The following is an 18,323-nucleotide window of genomic DNA, read 5'->3' on the forward strand; positions in this document are numbered from 1 at the left end:
GGGAGCTTTTCGAGCATTCAGACTTAAACTGCTTCCTCACACCTACTTCATGAATATGAAGAGTTGTGGTGGGAGGAGGTGGTGTGAAATCCTCTTTTGTGTGGGGTGAGGAGGGGGGTGTTGTAGGTGAAGTGTTTGAAGGTGGTGATGGCTCTATGGAGGAGGGAGAGGTGGGGGAATGAGTGTCCATAGTGTCTCCATTGTTGGGGCCGTTGAAGGTGTGAAGGTTGTCTGATGGCTCGTCAAAACGGCAGTAAAAGTCGTTAAGGGTGTTGGCCAAGAGCAAGTCATCAGTGGAGTGGGGGGTTTTAGGCTTGTAGTTGGTGATATTCCTAAAACCTTTCCACACAGAGGCCGAGTCATTCTCTGAGATCTGCTGCTGCATCTTCTCAGGCCTCGAGGGTCGGTGTCCTGCAGGTTTTAGATGTGTCCTTGATCCAACACAGCTGATTTAAAAGGCTAAATTACCTCCTCAACATGCCTTTAAGTTCTCCAGAGGCCTGGTAATGAACTAATCATTTGATTCAGGTGTGTTGATCCAGGGTGATATCAAAAACCTGCAGGACACCGGCCCTCGAGGCCTGGAGCTCGACACCCCTGCCCTAAGGCGTCAGGTCCAGAAAATAATCATGTGGCTTTTCTACTTTGTCGGCAGTTCTGACACTTTTGCTTACAACGATTTTAAACTCAAAAGTTTGTAGAGGCTTGTGATAGCGAGGGGACAGAGGGGGAAAAAAAAAAAGTTCTGCATTTGTTCACTAACATTTAGAGATAAGCATTTGTGACCATAAATACTTCTAGCTAGTAATTAATGTAATTAATAGCTTGCTCAGGATAAGGCCAGCACATATTGTGTTTTTGCCCTGCAATACTTCCTTACTTTGTGACTCCGTCTTTGATACTCATATTTTAAAAATGCTATTTGAGAGACTTGTAATTATAAAAATATGACTTCTTCTTTAAAAAGGTACTTACGTTATCTTCCAGGTCATTATGGACCTTCTTCTGGGCTTCTGCAATCTCCATCAGAACCACACCTGAGGAAAAATTCAGGAGATTTAGTATTTCAGTAATTACAGCTAATCATTGATTTGTGTATCATGTGGGGTTCCACATGCAATCCTTGGTCCCAAACAAGGTTTGTACATATTTCTAAAAATGATTTACTGACAAAAGGTTTACTGAGCTTTAAAGTTGCTGGCAGAGACTTATTGTTAGAACACCCTTTGACAGAATTATTTTGCTCTACACCCACAAAAAAGTACCTTGTTTTTATTTTTTACTGCTGGTTCTAACTTCATTTACTATAGGGACACGAGAAGGTAGCCGATCATTTAATCAAAATTTGCGCAGCAAATCCTCGAATATTAAATACCATGAATCTTAACCTGTTTCTTTATGAGGGGTAGGAGACAGCATTGGATACCAGCAGGCACAGATCCGAAAACATAATATCAACAGTTATTACTTTTTCAGAAACTTTGTGTATAAATCCATCGAGCCTGTCATACATTTGTTACAGTCCATATTTTACAGATGACCTCTCGTGTTTCAATATTTGAACAGCTGTCAATAAGTAATCTCCTATGAAACATTCTGGTATTGTGCAGTCGATTACAGAACAGTCTCCATTCACAGACAGGCTAAAGCACAGACCGAGCAGCATATGACATGAAACAATGGGAGTGACTCAATACTGTAAACAGAAGGGGACAATCATAGCTAAGCAGTTTATACTGCTACCTCTATCACAATTGGGTGAAATCTAGAGTCGAGGTTTATTACAGGGCAAAATGCTCTGGTGAAACCGGCAAAACATGCACAGCACACCTCACCCCCCACCCTCTACCTCATTTCTGAACATGTGATAGTCAATGAGGGAAAAGAGCAAAAGTGAATGACCTACATGGATTTCAACACCTTGTGAAGAAAGTGTACAAAGCACAAGCATCAGTTTCACTTTGTCATTTTTAGGTGAAAGCAAAAAAAAAAAATCTCTATAAGTCACCCTGTTCAGCACACTCCACCTTTGAACACCTACTCATATACATTCGATCCAACCCCTGACATTCCTCTTTATATGACACCCCCTCCCCAGCTCAGAGCAAACAAACGTAACGATACATAAGTGTACGTCTGTGTCCAGCAGGCAGCATCCAGCTACAACAACATTGCCCTCTGAAGGTCACCAGAACGTACTGGTAAATGCTGCCTTTGTGTTTCGACCCGGGGGTTGGTGGGGGGTGGCCACTGGATGTTGAGCTGTTTGCACAGCCTCAACAACAGACCACATGGGGTGGAAGGGGGAGGCTGAGAAAGGCCAGGAGGGGGAGGCGGCGGGGTTCAAAGAGGCCATTGTACACCTGCAAGTTTCACCTTTGGGGTGAACAAGGTGTGAAAGCCTGCCTCAGTGAGGATAAATGCTACAGAAAGTCATCAGAGGGTGCATGAGCCTATCACATGAACAACTGACGGCTGAATCAGAGTTAAGAAAAACAGCACAATGCATGACGTCTGTAATTTTTTCATTTTTTTTAAGTGCAGGTAAAGAAAAAAAAAGTCTTTGACTACATAATTTTAACAGAAAACGGGGCTTTTCAGTTCATCTGAATATCTGTGTCTGAATATCAGTGTAACTTCCCCTCAAATTTTTCAAATGAACAACTCCACGTTCAATTTTTTTTTTTTTTTTGCAGGTTAATACAAGTTTGAGAAAAGATCCTTGTGGAGAAAGCACACATGATTCACACCTGTGATTCACTATTATTAATGCCGAACCCCTCATTCAACACCCGCTGAGTCCATGTAGAATTTACTCTAGCCTGTGTATTACAGATAAGATGTCTTACGACGCCATTAAATGACCTTTGGATTTTAATCAAACACATGTTGTTTGGAGGATCTGAAGCTTAAACAAAGCAAGAAAAACTATAACCCAACTGCGCTGTAAAACAAAGCAATGGCTGAAATGAACCCCTAAAGAGACATTTCTTTGAGATTATGTTAAACTTCAAACAGCACCATGTTTCCACACAACTGGCACTATTGAATAACTGCTGATACATGGCAGAGTAGGCAAGGCCTTAGACACTGTCGACAGGTGACTTTTATGAGACGGATATGGCCTGTGCCAACAAAAAAGCAAAAAAATAAAAAATAAAATCCCGCCTATGTGGAGTTAGATAAGGAACATGAGGTGATGTTGGCATGGCAAACAGCAGCACTGACTTTTCTAGCATAGACTCTCTTTGTTTGAAAGTTTGATCAAACTAATTTTTCACCCATTCAACGAGTGTACACAGCAATCAACTAGCTCAGGAAGTGTCCCCAGTCATCGGCCATCGTCTCGCAACGCGGTTTGATCACTGAGACACATCACTGGGCTTGTTCCAGCAAGCATGCAGTGTCTGCAGTGAATCATGGCCACCTCCTGTGTGAATCAGGATCCAAGTTATAAACATCGCAATGAAGGTGGGACAAGGATTGTGTTTGGGGGTTGCCATGGAGGAGCTACGCCCTTAATATCAACATAATGATGTCACTGTAATCAATGATAACGAGAACGATAATGAGAACCGCAATATGCAGTTCATCCATCCAGATGACTACATGAACAAAGTGCAACTGTAGACCACATTAAATGAAGTACGTCTAGTGTTTCACGTGATTTCCCTTCACACTGCCGGCTGGGTGTTGGCATAATCCACCAAGGTAGATTCTTTAGGCACTGCCAGCTGAAGGTTTGCCAGAAACAAAGAAGACATTTTTTAAAGTAGTAAGTAATGAATAGAAAGAAAATAGTTGCATTACAAATAAAATAAATTATAGAAAATGTGCTTACATTTTCTCTTCTCAGGAAAATACAGATATGATAGCTCGGCAAACATTTACTGATTACTATAATATCCTTTGTTTTGTTTTATAAGAGATCAAAAGCTTCAGAATGACTAAACAAATGGCACTTAAAGTGAGGCAGTTTTGTCAACCCCACCTCCAAAAAAAAAACAAAAAAACAAACCTCCGGCATAAAATCAAGCAAATATTCTCCAGCCGACTTGTGAGAGATTTCTTTAATGGAAGCCTGATTTCTAGATGATCCACACACACACACACACACACACACACTTTCTGACCAGATCTCTTCCTTTCCTTTAACACACACTGAGATCTCAAGTAGCAGGAACAGTTCTGAGTTTGACTGCTTCCTCCTGTGTACTTAAAATATTTCGTAGTCTGATTCCCCTAAAATTCTTCAAAGTTCACACGTATGAAGGTGCTTATCTGCTTAGTGCATTATGGATTGAATCTTTCAGTCATCATCATCATTTACATAAGGCAATTTTGGGTGTTGATTGTAAGTTTCTATTCAATAACAATCACCCACAGTAACATTTTTTGGTTGAATGTTGTTTAATGGTTTGAGTAGTTACAGTGAATAAATATCTACTTGGTCTGTGGACAATAAATATCAGTGTAAGTTGACTTGACAAAGAGCAATGACTTGCCGTCACATAGAGTACAGAATATCATTTATTAATACCAGAGCCAATAATACCCCGAGCACAATGAGTCTCAATTTTCCTAATAGATTAAATTAAACACCAGCTTCAAAGGACTTCTAAAGGTTAGATGAGGTTAGTTGAGGTTGTTACATAAAAACAATCATCATATGTACAGTATACACAATTGAAGTTTCATATCAAGCCCAATGTCAGCTGTTTCGTTTCTCATACGCTGTGATATTAGGTTTTAAGACTTTAATTTGGATGATTCATTAGTTCAATCACGCCCATGGTTAGACAGCAGGATATATATACCATATCTGCAAATAAACGTAAAGAACTTTCAGCCTCAATTTCTCATCTTAGCCAATCTCTGTATGAGAGTAAGAAAGATAACACAAATAAGATGTTATGTAAAAGTAGTCCAAATGTGATTTTGAGGTGTAGGCTGGTAGATTTTTTTAACCTCTTGACAGTGTTAGCAATGTTCTCATTTACAGTCTTTAAACTAAATAAGTTAACGATCTCCGGCTGCTGTATTGCAAATTAATGGCGCAGTCACACTAGAATAAAAATAGGACAGCAACCTCCTTGTCTCCAGGGAAGAAGAAGAAGAAATTGGAAAAAAAATATCCACTGATTGAACTGGACATTTCTACACTTGAGGACAAACAGCTAGTACCTGTGTCAGCTAAATTGCCAGAGAGCCTCTGGAGGACCACTTTTGAAGGCAAGGCAATTCCACAGGTTACCTGGGATGAAGCAACCTGTCTCCACACAATTGCAGTCTGACTTGGACTGTCTGCATTCGCTCTCACAGACTGGTAAAGGTTTGCAAGTAAGTGCTGTCTAATTTTTAAACACGGACAGACAGGACGCTCCAATCTCAGTCAGTCTATGCTAATTATCACAACTCATCAGCCATTTGCAATGAGATTGCAAGTTCATTGCACGTGGTCACAACAAATTTAGTCATGCTATACCCAACCATTTCCTCTCAGTTATAGCATATGAATTAAAAGAGGACATCAATCGTTTTGCTCCCAGAACAAAACAAACACATTTTCTCAAGAAACATAAAATTTTTGTTTTACCTCAACTTCTATAATTTTCTGTTATTCCATTATTACTTCACAATCATGATGGCAATGATTTTGATTTTTAAAAATGGGCGTAAATAATGTATCACAGCACCACTATTTTGAGAACAGCGCTTTTAAAACACAGCTGACCTGAAAAAGCCAGGCAAAAAAAGAAACGCCATCACAGATGATTCTCCGCAGGAGGAAAAAAAATGTTGATATGTCACCAAAGGAAAGACACAGGTACTACTAATGACTTAAAAATGACTGCTTCTTTTAAGCTGATCAGGTTCCAGGGTCATGGTGAAGTGCACGCTGACTCACCAGCATACCTTTCTGAGACACTTAAAGAAGGTGAACCATCACTCCAGCTAAAACGTGCATCATAAAAATACATTTGATAAGGAGAAACACATTTTTACTCATTAAAGTCCAACACTGCAGGATATTGCAGTTCTAAGTTTGCAAGGTGTTTTCTTTTTCTTTTTTGAGGGGCAGGATTTCTTCCAAAGAAGATACATTTTTGACTTTTCTGAATCATTTCTGCTTGTTAGTAAAAATAAACCGCTTAATTGCACACTGACTACATAGGCTTTACCGAGTGTCATGTCTAAAGATTAAAGCCATCCTCTGAAACAGCTACAAAAAAAGATATTTGAAGTGCCAGAAAGTCTTATTCACCATAACATTAACCAGCCTCCAGAAGAAATGGTGCCTCTCAAAAGCAGAAACCTGCTACAAAAGCTATCAGCAGGACACACTCAGACTCCCAGCTCTGAATTCTCACTCTCTAAAGTGAAAGAAAAATCATTCTGCCTGACAACCATTTTTCTATTGCAGACAGTTTACGTCAATATTTATTTATTTTTTTTTTAAATGAACTAAGGCTTGACAAACAGTGCAGAGAAAAGGTGGAAGGGGTGTGGTTCGTGCTATTCATTCGCCTGTAACATTTTCAGCCTTTCGATACCTGCTGCTTTTCAAAGTGGAATAGCTCCCTGTGGAGTCCGGCCGTTTGCTCATGCATAGGCAATTTCAAAATGTAAACCCACTGGATATGACATTCATCAATCAAAAGAAATCTTTTTGTAATGACCCGCTGAAATGTAATTTAGGACTAGCAAAAGCAGGCGACAGCTATAGAAGTCTGCAAACCAGCTATGCAGAGACAGACAGCAGTAGTTAGTAGCAGCAGTGCACTGAATGATCACAGATGGAAGGAGATGTGGGACAAAAAGAGTGCATGGCTGAAAAGCTCATTATCCAAGGAACTTACTGATAAAGTGAATTCCCCACAGTGCTGCCTTTTATGAATCCACTAAATGAAATTAAAGGAGTGCAAGAAGAGTGACACAGGTTAAAGGCTTTCACTCATCTGAGCACTTAGTGTTTCTTCAAAAAGAAAAAAAAAAATCTTTTCTTATTACTTTCACATCCATCACAGCAAGAATCTGAGAAATTGAGCAGCACCCAAGTAAAAGCCTCGGGTAGCTTTCAGCAAATACCTGCTAACCTCTGTGACGCACGAGCTTTGTGCCATTCACTGAGGGAGGAAGAGAAAAAAAAAAAACACAACACAATCTATGACTACAGAGAAAAGATCTTTACAGGTGTCTGCAGCAGAGAAGTGCAGAGTAATCTATCAGGTGCCTCATTCTGAAGAGTCGTGCTGCTTAGAGTAAATAAAGATTAAACACTCGCATCCTCTTTTTCAGACCGTTTGGAGAGGCAGATGGAGGGATAGGGGGCTGAGGATCAGCGGTGGGTAGACGGTCTCCTCTGTCTATCTGCCTGCCTGTCTGTTTGTTCAGCACGTTTGCAACTCTACGTGCTGCAGTGGGTGAGAGAATTCACACCACCATGTCGTCTACGCCAGGCGGTGAAGGAACGGCCACGGAGCCTGGAGTTCAACACTTCACCTGCCATTTCTGCATTCATTCTTATTCAAAGTCGAATTGATTTTTTTTTATGACTGAAGTCACATAACATGATGGGAGTACATACAGATGAATGCACCTAAAGGAAGAATACACAAACCATGTAGCACAAACTATTCTTGAGCATTTGTTAACCAGAAGGGGTCTGTTTCAATAAGGCTAGATTTGACTAGAAAGTGCAGAGTCCTCCCATCTGTGACTTTCCACAACAGGAAAGAGAACAAAAAAGAAAGAAAGTAGAATTTAGTGTTCGTAAAGCCGTTTCACTTCAGCGGTTCTGGTATGCTCAGACAATGCTACGTAACACCAACATATTATTAAATGAAGAAATGAAAACTGCTATTGTTCGCTGACAAGAGCGCCTTAACAAACATGGGCAGCATTTCATAACAGCGCAGTATGAGACGTCTCCGATTACATTAAAACATTTCAGCCCTCGTCAGAATGTCAAAATACAAATTTCCATTGTGTGCGTTGCCACTTTGTAGCTAGATGGGCTGCACTATTCTTTTTCAGTCTATGCTTTTTTCTGAGTTTTTATTTTCTGAGTTTTATCCTCAAAATTCAGAAAAAGAAACTGAGCAAGAAAAGTCTGAGAATCTTGTCTGGGAGTCTACTTCAGCATTAAAACGCATTCTTCATCTCTGTGTTTTACCACGACTGCTTTTGTCCTTCACTGAAATTGTTATTTTCTTCTAAAAATTCTTTGATTTTTAGTCTAAAATCTTATCAAAGCTTAATAAAGGCTTAAAGGAAAGCAGATTTGATTTAAAATAAGAAAACTTGTTCAGAAATAACAGCGAAGAAATCACAACACAGGAGACAACCACTGTCATCACAATAGTCCTTTACAAAAAACAACAACAAAAAAACCCCCAACAACACACTGACAGAGCATCATCTTTTAACTACCCTGCTCTGATTTCCTGTCACATCACTCTGATTCATAAAAAGGCCGAACTGCAAAGCCCGGCATTACAGAGTGATGCAGCAGAATACAAAAAGCAACTTAATGAATTGCAATATGACCCCCCACCCCCACACCCCCCCACACCCCCGAACAAAGCGGGTCGGCTCCAAATTTCAGCACTAATAGAATAATTGGAGATGACTCAGAGGATGGATGAAAAACAACCTGTACGTGCTCGATGGCAGCCTCAGAGGAGGCTGAAAAGAGAAAGTGCTTCAGTTGGAGTGAGAGATAGACAGGACATAATAATGAATTTCTGCTAAGTACCTCACCCCCAGGGTTGAAGCGTTGTTATTTTCAGATGCTTGTATATTTAACTTGCATATTGGGTGATGCAAGCAGAACGTGTCACTATTACGCTGAAACTGCAGGAAAGAGCATTTTGATACGTGTCCAGCTCACGTAATACTGGCAGGATGTGAGAGAGTTTAGCATCATTTCAAGAGAAACTTCAACCATGTGGAAAATATATGTAAAATGTTTGGGAACAAAGTGGTTTCTTATCAAATGTTGTCAACTTGTACAGGTGTAGGGTTTGTGGGGGGGGTTTTGCACAGCTAGTACAAATAGAGTAATCAAGAGGAAAACAGGAAGCCTATACTTGTTAGCTTGCCCTTTCCCAAGCTAACAAAAATAAATCTGTCACACTGATATTAATCAAAGCACAAGTGTTAAACTTCACGTCTGCAAAGTCAATCCATTGCTACAGTACTTTAAACCTACATTCTAGCCACCAGGGGGCGACTTGTCTGGTTGGTAAAAAGAACTTGGCTTGTATATAAATTTATGAGAAAATGAAGTTACTTCGCACTTGATTTATGACATGACTACGCACTTTACTAATGTGTTTAAGGTCTCAGTTACTAATTTTAAGTCTTATTTAATAGAGCACAATGCTTATTTTGAAAAATTATCATTTTGAGCAGCGGCCAGAATCAGCCCTGGGCCTTATGTTTTACAATGTCTTCACAGTAAAATGCATAAATAAAAAAGGACATTTTTTGTGAATTAACGCATTAACAGTAATTGTTGTTAATTACAGCACAATCTGGGCAACGAGCTACCAGAAAATGTTTTGTAATTTATTTCATTTATTTCTTACAATTTACTCCTATATAGTATGCATCATGTAGAAAAACTGAGACGCGCACTTCTTTAGCATATATCAAGTCCTCTCTGGGATTAAATGTGCAGTTAAACTACCAGAACACTTAAGATTAAAGTGGGATCCATGTAAAATGTGTTCAACTTCCTCGACTTACATGAATACCCTAACAGGGACAACTGAACAAGGTATGATTCAGGGTACAGGTATTATAATCTGTTAAACAGACATTTTCCGGCTAGTTTCTACTGTATGAGTACACACTTTCAAGGTCTTTCATGGTGACTGTAAAAATACTCAAACTGAGGCTTCAAAATGGTCTTTCACAAACTAATTGTTGACAACAGCGAGGCACATAACCCTGCTGTAAAGATACAAATTGGTGTTTTTGCACATTAGTAACACAGAATATTTGTGAATTGTTCTTTGGGGTAGCAAAGTGGATTTTGTTGGTTTAGTTTATTTTCAAGGTCTATAATAAGCTAATGGCTTCTGGCTATATTCTTACTTTCGTGTAGAGACATTAACTTAAAATTAATTTTAATAAAAGAATTATTCCACGATCTCCAACTATTCCTTTAATTGTATTTAAACATAAGAGGAAGTTTAGAGTCACATTCTTTTAAAAGCTTCGATCTCACAGCAGAGACATTTCTAGCATGGATATCAGACAGACCCTCTCGAGAGCTCCCACATTGCAGGTAGATTTAAAGTAGACTTGCATAATACTCACCGAGCTCTCTGGAGACTGGAGACACGATAGCAGTTTCTCCGATCTTTGACACTGCATCAAAATAAGCCTTTCCAGCAAGAGCCATTGCTGTGCGGGCAGACAGACAAGACACTGTTAAGCTCCAGACGATTTCCAGGATCATTTATAGCTCTGCTTCGACCATTTAAAAGTGCTGCCAGTGTAAAAACAGCTGAGGTACACCAAAATTCATTGTAGCGGTTACGGACCATTACGGGCTTATGCCCTTTTGTCCCTCATGAGGGTGAAAACTGTGTTTACCTGTGACTGATTTCTCATAGCTCTTTCCGAGGTTGACCAGGTTCCTCAGGCCTGGGTTGAACTGCTCCATTACATTCTGGGGTAAAGAGCAGAGTCTTATTATTGTGAATAAAAGCAAGAAAAAGCAAACAAACAACTTTAACTTTAAGACTTGTTTTCCCCTTTTTGAAAGGTCTCGTCATTAACAATAAAACCCTCATAAGGCTATTTTTGTGGGAGTGGGTGGAGAAGAGAAATCCATGAAAACAAGAGCAAGTGTTTGTGCAGTTGCTCTATAAATATCTCCATGTGAGAACAATAAAACTTTCAATCTTTAACTTGACCCCTCACGTATGTCATGCAACTCCCTCGAAAGAGCGAAGTCCCACACAAAGTCCCAGCTATTTGCAGCACCAACTTCATCACGCTCACCAAACCACCCATCTCCCCCTCCCTCTATTGTAATCTCCCAATAATCAAGCACTGCTCACCCCCTGCCTCTATTCCCCTGGCACACTCTCAATAGAACAATGAAGGGGGCAGGTATGGCTTTACATGAGTGGGGGGCAGCTGAGAGGAAAAACAGTAAACTACTGTAAACTACAGGTAGGACTAGTTCAGTCTCTTTTTCCCTGCTCCCCAAACCAGAGAGGGCACTTCAAAATGCACCGAAATTCAACCTAACTGTCGTACTTAAACTTTTACTCTAAACTGTTGTCTATTTCTACTTCAGGTCATAGACAGTGAAGGCTCACTGCTTATCACCATTGAGAGGTAGAAGTATAATGTTGATTAGATTAGCCAGGAACAACCAATCAAGATTACACTCAAATTATTGCTCCAGTGATTTCAGATGTTCTGATAAAGCCACAGCAGATTGATTGAGCTGTGAGAAGCTTTAACACTTCTGTGGTTCACTGTGATTTACGAAATTATTTAATAACAGGGAGTGTCCCTGCTGTGGCAGTGGCATTGTTGAATTTTCTTTTCCCCTGGTAAACAACAGAAAGTTTCAGTTGCTCGATCAGTTTCTCTTTTTCCCACCCCCTCACAAAACAGGTCCTTGAAACAAGAGGTAACAAAGGGTAAGGGAAACACTTCATTATTTTATGGTACTTTACCTGTGGTTTACAGCCACTGTTGAAAAGCAACAAAGCAGACTCGCTGAACTATAAATTTCTGATTACACCTGAAGTGAACTACATTAAAAAAGCGACCCCTCCCAAAAAATAAAAATAAAACAAAACAGGTATTTCCTTAAATGTTGAATGCATCACTCACCTTAAAAGTACTTTCAGTGAGCTTGCTCACATGCTCCGGAACCCGAGCCATCACGGCAGGTTGTTTCTTAATCTCAGAATTAAAAAAAATAAAATAAAAAAATATATACACACAATATAAATAATATATAAAAAATAACAACAAAGCGGAGAACAAAAAGACACTTGGTAATCCAGGAGTTGTCTCGGTCCGAGTAATAAATCCCACAGCGAATCCTGCTCCGTGTCTGTACACTGTGCACGCGAGCAAGCTGAAACGCTCGTGCAGCCGGCGGCGGACGAACTGACTGGGACACCGAGAGACTTCCCCGTGCCTTTAGGGGCGAAGAGGGGGGGAGGGGGGCAGCGCGGAAGGGTGGTGGTGGTGGAGGAGGGTGACGTCACAAGAGGTGTTACACAGGTCAAAGTTCTCAGCTGGTGAGTTAGAAAGCTGTGGGCTGTTGATTCTCAGGACTGTTAGCGAAAAACACCATAGAAATGTGACGTATTTTGTCAGTGGGTTTTAGATATAATATTGCTTTTGGCCTGGAGAGGGCGCTGCTGTACAATAATTAGTACAGTCACAGTGACGAAGGAAGTTTTGCACCATGAATAAATCGTAGAAGGTTTACTGGAAATCTGTACTTTAACGAGAACTCGCATTATTTCTCAACTCAAACTAGTCTTCTCTTTAAACTTTAGTTAGTCGCGATTTTTAACCTCTAATGCTGAATACACCATCAGTAGCTCTCAACAGGTGAAACGCATCAGAATATTATCTTTGTACATGAAAGGTCAGTGGGTATATTTTTTATGTTATGTGGGCTATATAATTGTCATTCATCATCAATATCCCATCAACCTATGAGTTCTTAAACGATTGGCTATATGTTTGGGGATTTTAATGAGTAATTAGGAAGACCTATCCATCCAAAGCAGTAGTACAAAACACTAGGACTTTATTAGACTCTGAAAGATATAATGAATCACAAGCCTAGTAGTGGTAAATCCGGACTGATTTACAGTTAAAAATACACTGCCATATTTTGACACATACTATATCAATGTTCAGGATCAGCTTGTAAACCTTCAGGTAATGTACATATTATTTAACAATGCAATTTGCACCATTCTCTTGCGTTATGTATCTTTATTTATACACAATATGTCTATAGTTCACAAACCAGCATGCTCTGTTTAAGTACATGCATGTGCTGTTGACATATTTACTCCCCCCATGACCCTGAATTGAATTAGTGGAAGAGGATGGATGCATGGAAGTTATAAACATGAATACTAAGAGGTGAATGCAACTGTCACACTCCAGTTGAGTATTCACTTTATGTGCAGTTAAGTTCAAAGAAGGTACAATTTATGCTGATTGAGCCTGTTGCTTTCTCAGTGCTTAAAAATGGTCTAAGATCTCCCACCACACTAACAAGCTTTAAAACTATCTGAACCTTCTGTGACGTAATCACAGCAATCTCAATGCCAGTGAGTTGCAAACCACGCCCATCATTGAAACTAGCCTTCATTTAGATATCAACAATGGACTTGTAAAGTTGCGTAACTGTATCTTTTGTCATGGTAAAAGTTCGCCTTGTAATCGGAAGGTTGCCGGTTCGAGCCCCGGCTCGGACAGTCTCGGTCGTTGTGTTCTTGGGCAAGACACTTCACCCGTTGCCTACTGGTGGTGGTCAGAGGGCCCGTGGCGCCTCTGTCATTGCGCCCCAGGGTGGCTGTGGCTACAATGTAGCTGCCATCACCAGTGTGTGAATGGGTGGATGACTGGATATGTAAAGCGCTTTGGGGTCCTTAGGGACTAGTAAAGCGCTATATAAATACAGGCCATTTACCATTTGTATAGTTTCCAGAACAATAGGTCTCAGCAGCATGTCATCTTGCTACACATTAGTGATTTTGTTTCTGTACCAACATTTTTAAAACACAAGTGTGTGAAAAAAATGGAAAAATGAAAAGTTAAATTATTTTCTATACATTTTTTACATTTTATTGCAACCTTAACAGCCTGACTGCTACTGGTGACAGAGTGTGCAAAATAAAGAGGGAAAAATTAAACTCTAAGTGAAGCAAGACCTTTAGGATTTTATCTATAAGTTAGTTAAATTACACTAAATAACTGATGTTTTACCCTCATAAAAATGTTAAATGAAAGGTTTATGTATTTGAATATTTAATCATTTAGGAAAATAACCAAGTATGTAATTTGACCAGATTCCATGTAAGAAAGATTTAAAAAAAACAACAACAAAGAAATAAAGAAAAAAAGAAAATTAACAGTAAACCTAGCCCTGTAACATCCAGTGTGTCATATCTCATACGTATATCTCGTACGTCTTTGTGATTTGTTTTTGTAACCCTCTTACAATTGCAAAAAAAAGGCCAAATGAAGCAAAAATGATACAAATTAACTTCTCTCTTTAAAAAAATGTCAGAAGGTTTGATGAACACTAAAGTTCAAAAAAATAAAAATGAAAATTTTCAGGCAATTATTTCATGCTTCAGTCTTCTTTAGGGTTAACTCAATTTAAGTACTGTCCCAGTAACAAGTCAGTAGTTGTGCAATTTTTGTTGAGCTGATGATAATTTCCAGATCTGATAAACACAGAGATAAACCCACCACATTTAAGAAGTTGTCCCATGTAACTGACAGTAATGTGACCCAGGCCGGAACCACCTACTCAACAGCCGATTGTTGCTCATCATCCATGTGATTGAAACGCATGGTTATGATTTCAAGCCTTTACGGCTCTTATCTCTGAATCTCACTGACCAGAAGTAACAGCCTTCCATCCTTTCTCCCCAATGTCACTCGACTCCTGTTTTCAGAACTAACTTCATACTGTGAGAGGACGAGCAGATATGGACGGGTAAGTCGAACATCCACCACATTAACATCATGAACTGACACTTTTTCAAACTTTCATACGCGTGCTTCCAGAAAACACATCGTGTGGATGTTGATGCTTCCCATACTGGTTCTCCTGGGTGGAACAGAGACTACAGAGTCTTTGATAGATTTGAGTATGTCATCCATTTTCTATCTGTCTCTCTTTTACTGTTCATTCTTCTTGACTCCGCAACTAAATACAGCTTCTCTTTTGACCAGAAAATATTGAAGGGAAGCTTGTTTTCTATCAAATGGAGGGAAATGCCACCTACGTGAGAGACAGAGGTGAACTGGCGTCAGATGTTCCCACAGAGACTATGTTTGAACTCTTTGATCCCCAAAAGAATTTCAGCTCAGCAAAGTTCACCTATACTTGGGACTTAGGGAACGGGTATGATTTCTTACATTTTTAAATATAGATTAAAAAAAATGTTAGAGATGATTTTCTTTGTCTCATATTCTTTTTTGATCTTTGATACAGACAAGTGATTAACGGCACTGAGCCGGTTGTCCGCTATTATTACCCAGAATCAGGAAACTACACAATGTGGTTGAAAGTGGGAGCAAATGTGACCAAATATTCACCTCCGGTGACCAAAGTCTACTCCACAGAGGTTCAAGTGCTTGGTTTGTGGCTTTGAATTCATATATGCATTAATATATTCCTGTATAAATTATTTTCAGTCATTTTCAATAGGAAAAAGCAGTCTGCTGTAGGCTCAACATTCCTGGAAAATTTAATTTGAACTGTGACGTGATGACCTGATGTAACTATCAGGATTCATAAGAAAGCAGATTTGGTAGCAATTCTAAGTTAAGGTGGTTTCAAAGTAGTACTTCTTAAACTTGAGGGAGGGAGTTCATGGTGCAGAAGGGGCGTAGAGTAAAATTAAGTTGAATTAATGTGATTTATGTAGGGAAAAATTTCCAAAATGCTATCATCTTGATTTTGTGGTCTTTGTGTGGGGAAACTAGAACACTTCTGTACAGTTTTCCCAATAAAGAACGAAATGACTAATAGCTAAAACTTATTTGTAGATGCCATCAAGAACATCGAGCTGAAGGGGCCATCAGAATATGAGGTGTCACAGGACGCCAGTCTGATTTTTCATGTTGATGGAAGGTGAGCTGCATTTACCAGGAACATTGCTATATATTAGATCAATGCAAGTTTAAAATAGCGTGAGCCTGAATAGTGCCCTTTCTTTTGCATTCAGCTTTTTATTTAATATTAATTTTGTTATTGTATTATAAAGAAAAGCTCCTCAACCCTGTGTTTGTGTGTGATTTTAGTCCTCCCTTATGGGTTTGCTGGCGTTTTCTCCCCAACTGCATGCCGGACGTGACAGAGGGCTGCACGCTGACCATGTTGTATGACAACATGTTGAAACTGAACCTCACCTTCGCCTCTGCTGGCTACCACTGTCTGGACATCAGTGTCCGGAACGAAATCAGTAAGCTGCAGACCTCCTTCAGCCTCTACGTCAGGAGAAACAGTGAGTATCCACCCACAACACCAGCAGAAATACCTGCAGACATGTTGCTTTCTGTGACATTAAAGCAGAGGACATAGGGAAGAAGAGAAAGAAAAGACATAAACTGATGTGGCAGCGAAATGCTTTTAGGGCAGAGGATTGTTTAGAGGAAACAAAATGTGTTGGATAACGTCAAAAAAATGCACTGTCATGATATCAGAAAACACAGCTGAAACTCACATGGGAAAAGTGTACGTTCAGTGCTCCCTGCCAGACTTGCTCTGCTGGATTTAATCATTGTTTTTTAACTCGAGCAGTAAACTTTTCACACCCTAACCAAAACCAGAACCTAATCAAAGCCTAACCAAAGCACAGCTGAAAAATACAAAAGAATAAAGAAAGAACAGAAATAAAAGTTAAGAAAGCCGGAAAACTTTGGAAAGCTGGCCCCATTCATCAACATAAGACTGCATCTTCCTAATAGCTTCATTAGTACTACAGAGTACCGAGGAGTCGGGAGATGAATTTATTGGGAAAGTTAGCGGAACCAAGCTACTTGATCATAAATGACACAGAGGAGCTCACGATTCAGCAGCATATTCAGTTTTGAGTGCTGAGAATGGATTCTGCTTAATGACTTCTAAATGCACCTAACAGGAAGCCAACTGACTGCTGCTATAGGTAAACCTGAAGGGCCAACCTGGGAAAAAAGTGGACATCCAAGGTGTTCAGGCCAGCTTTACTAATCTAAAACAAGGGAGGCAGGTTGAAATTTCACATATGATCAAACCTTAAGACTCCCTAATTACTCCCATAACATTTACAATCTGTTTATGCCGCATGACAAATCACTTCACGCTGTGTAGAAAACCATATTTTTACTGTTCAAAAAGTACAACATGGAACACAAAATGCAAAAGCTGCATTTTCCTCTCTTTGTGGCAGCCTGTAGTAAGAGGATTCATTTTCACTAATTAACTCAGAGTTAATTAAAAAGGTTACCGGATAACTAAAGGAATGGGAGACATAAATGAAACAAAAGCACAGCAAATATTTGATATCTTGTCTGTTTTCTTTTCTGAATGAACTGTCAGAAATGCCAAATATCATCAGCCCCCCGCACCCCCTAAATTTGCAAATTTACTCAATCTACTTTTTACTGTTTTACTTTTTATACATCAATAAAAAGGTTGGGGTGCTGTGTGAAATGTACATAAAAACATAATGCAAAGATTTTTAAATCACATGTTCCATTCACACTCTAACATACGGATGTTTAAACTGAGAAAACGCTCAATGTTAAGAAAGATATGAGGTGATATTTAACGTTGGCCATCTTCAACACTGTGTAGAGTTCCGTCTTCTTTTAACAACAGTCTGTAAACATCTGGGAATTAATGAGAGCAGCTGCTGGAGCTTTGGGAGAGGAACATTGTTCCATTCTTGCATTGGATTCTAGCTGCTCAACAGTCCTCTACTCTGTTGCATTCTTTATTTCATCCATGTTTTACAAAAACAGCTGTCAACTTTGATTTGTATGATGGGCGACACACTGTTGCCTCGCTGTTGCAGTTTGGGACCTTTTGAGTGTGGAGTACGCCTGTTCTCCCTGTGTTTGTCTGGGTTCTGTCCAGGTATTCCAGCTTCCCCCCAGAATACAAAGTTATGCTTCAGTTTAGGCTTACTGATGATTTTAAACTGATCATAGGCATGAATGTGAGTGTGAATGGATGTTTGCCTCTCTTTGTTAGCCAATTAGTCTGTGACAGAGGGGCAACCTGTGTTGGGATGTACCCTGCCTTCTGCCCCATGACAGCTGGGATTGGCTCCAGCCCCCTACAACCCTGAATCAGAGAAGTGAAAGAAAATGGATTTGTCTTATAACGGAACACTTTTTCACTTTGCTTCAGTTCATGTGAAATGGCTCAGAGAAGATGGCAGCGTTTCTTGATTTGACTTAATTTTTACATACGTCGTCTTCATGCATGATAGAGTTTCCTCAGCCCGTCCAATGATCCTGCCTAAAGACAAGATCTGCATTATGCACAATTTCTCCAGATTCTCACTATCCTTTAAAGATATATATATATA

The 18,323-nt window shown here is 39.6% G+C and overlaps 2 protein-coding genes across 5 annotated transcripts in view; one reads left to right on the top strand and one right to left on the bottom strand.

The window, feature by feature from the left end:
• The window catches only part of baiap2l1a (BAR/IMD domain containing adaptor protein 2 like 1a), a 26,023-nt gene extending 13,845 nt beyond the window's left edge, over positions 1–12,178 (bottom strand). For 2 of the 3 annotated variants that reach the window (XM_005721703.1, XM_005721704.2), the window contains exons 1-4: positions 11,869–11,983; positions 10,609–10,684; positions 10,330–10,416; positions 976–1,037 (exon numbers count right to left, since the gene is read on the bottom strand). In XM_005721703.1, coding sequence (XP_005721760.1) covers positions 976–1,037; positions 10,330–10,416; positions 10,609–10,684; positions 11,869–11,919 — 276 coding nt within the window. In that variant the 5' untranslated portion in view covers positions 11,920–11,983. Of the gene's footprint in view, positions 1–975; positions 1,038–10,329; positions 10,417–10,608; positions 10,685–11,868 lie in introns of all 3 variants that reach the window. The other variant, XM_013913216.1, reaches the window with a different exon arrangement.
• Positions 12,179–12,239: 61 nt separating this feature from the next.
• Positions 12,240–18,323, top strand: part of tmem130 (transmembrane protein 130) — an 8,502-nt gene continuing 2,418 nt past the window's right edge. The window contains exons 1-7 of one of the 2 annotated variants that reach the window (XM_005721706.1): positions 12,240–12,284; positions 14,697–14,737; positions 14,809–14,891; positions 14,977–15,148; positions 15,239–15,384; positions 15,796–15,880; positions 16,051–16,253. In XM_005721706.1, the coding sequence (XP_005721763.1) occupies positions 14,730–14,737; positions 14,809–14,891; positions 14,977–15,148; positions 15,239–15,384; positions 15,796–15,880; positions 16,051–16,253 (697 nt within the window). In that variant the 5' untranslated portion in view covers positions 12,240–12,284; positions 14,697–14,729. Of the gene's footprint in view, positions 12,285–14,673; positions 14,738–14,808; positions 14,892–14,976; positions 15,149–15,238; positions 15,385–15,795; positions 15,881–16,050; positions 16,254–18,323 lie in introns of those variants that run through there. The other variant, XM_005721705.1, reaches the window with a different exon arrangement.

The sequence above is a fragment of the Pundamilia nyererei genome, unplaced genomic scaffold (genome assembly GCF_000239375.1).
Source record: "Pundamilia nyererei isolate P.nyererei 1_Seehausen unplaced genomic scaffold, PunNye1.0 scaffold00005, whole genome shotgun sequence".
Lineage (NCBI taxonomy): Eukaryota > Metazoa > Chordata > Actinopteri > Cichliformes > Cichlidae > Pundamilia > Pundamilia nyererei.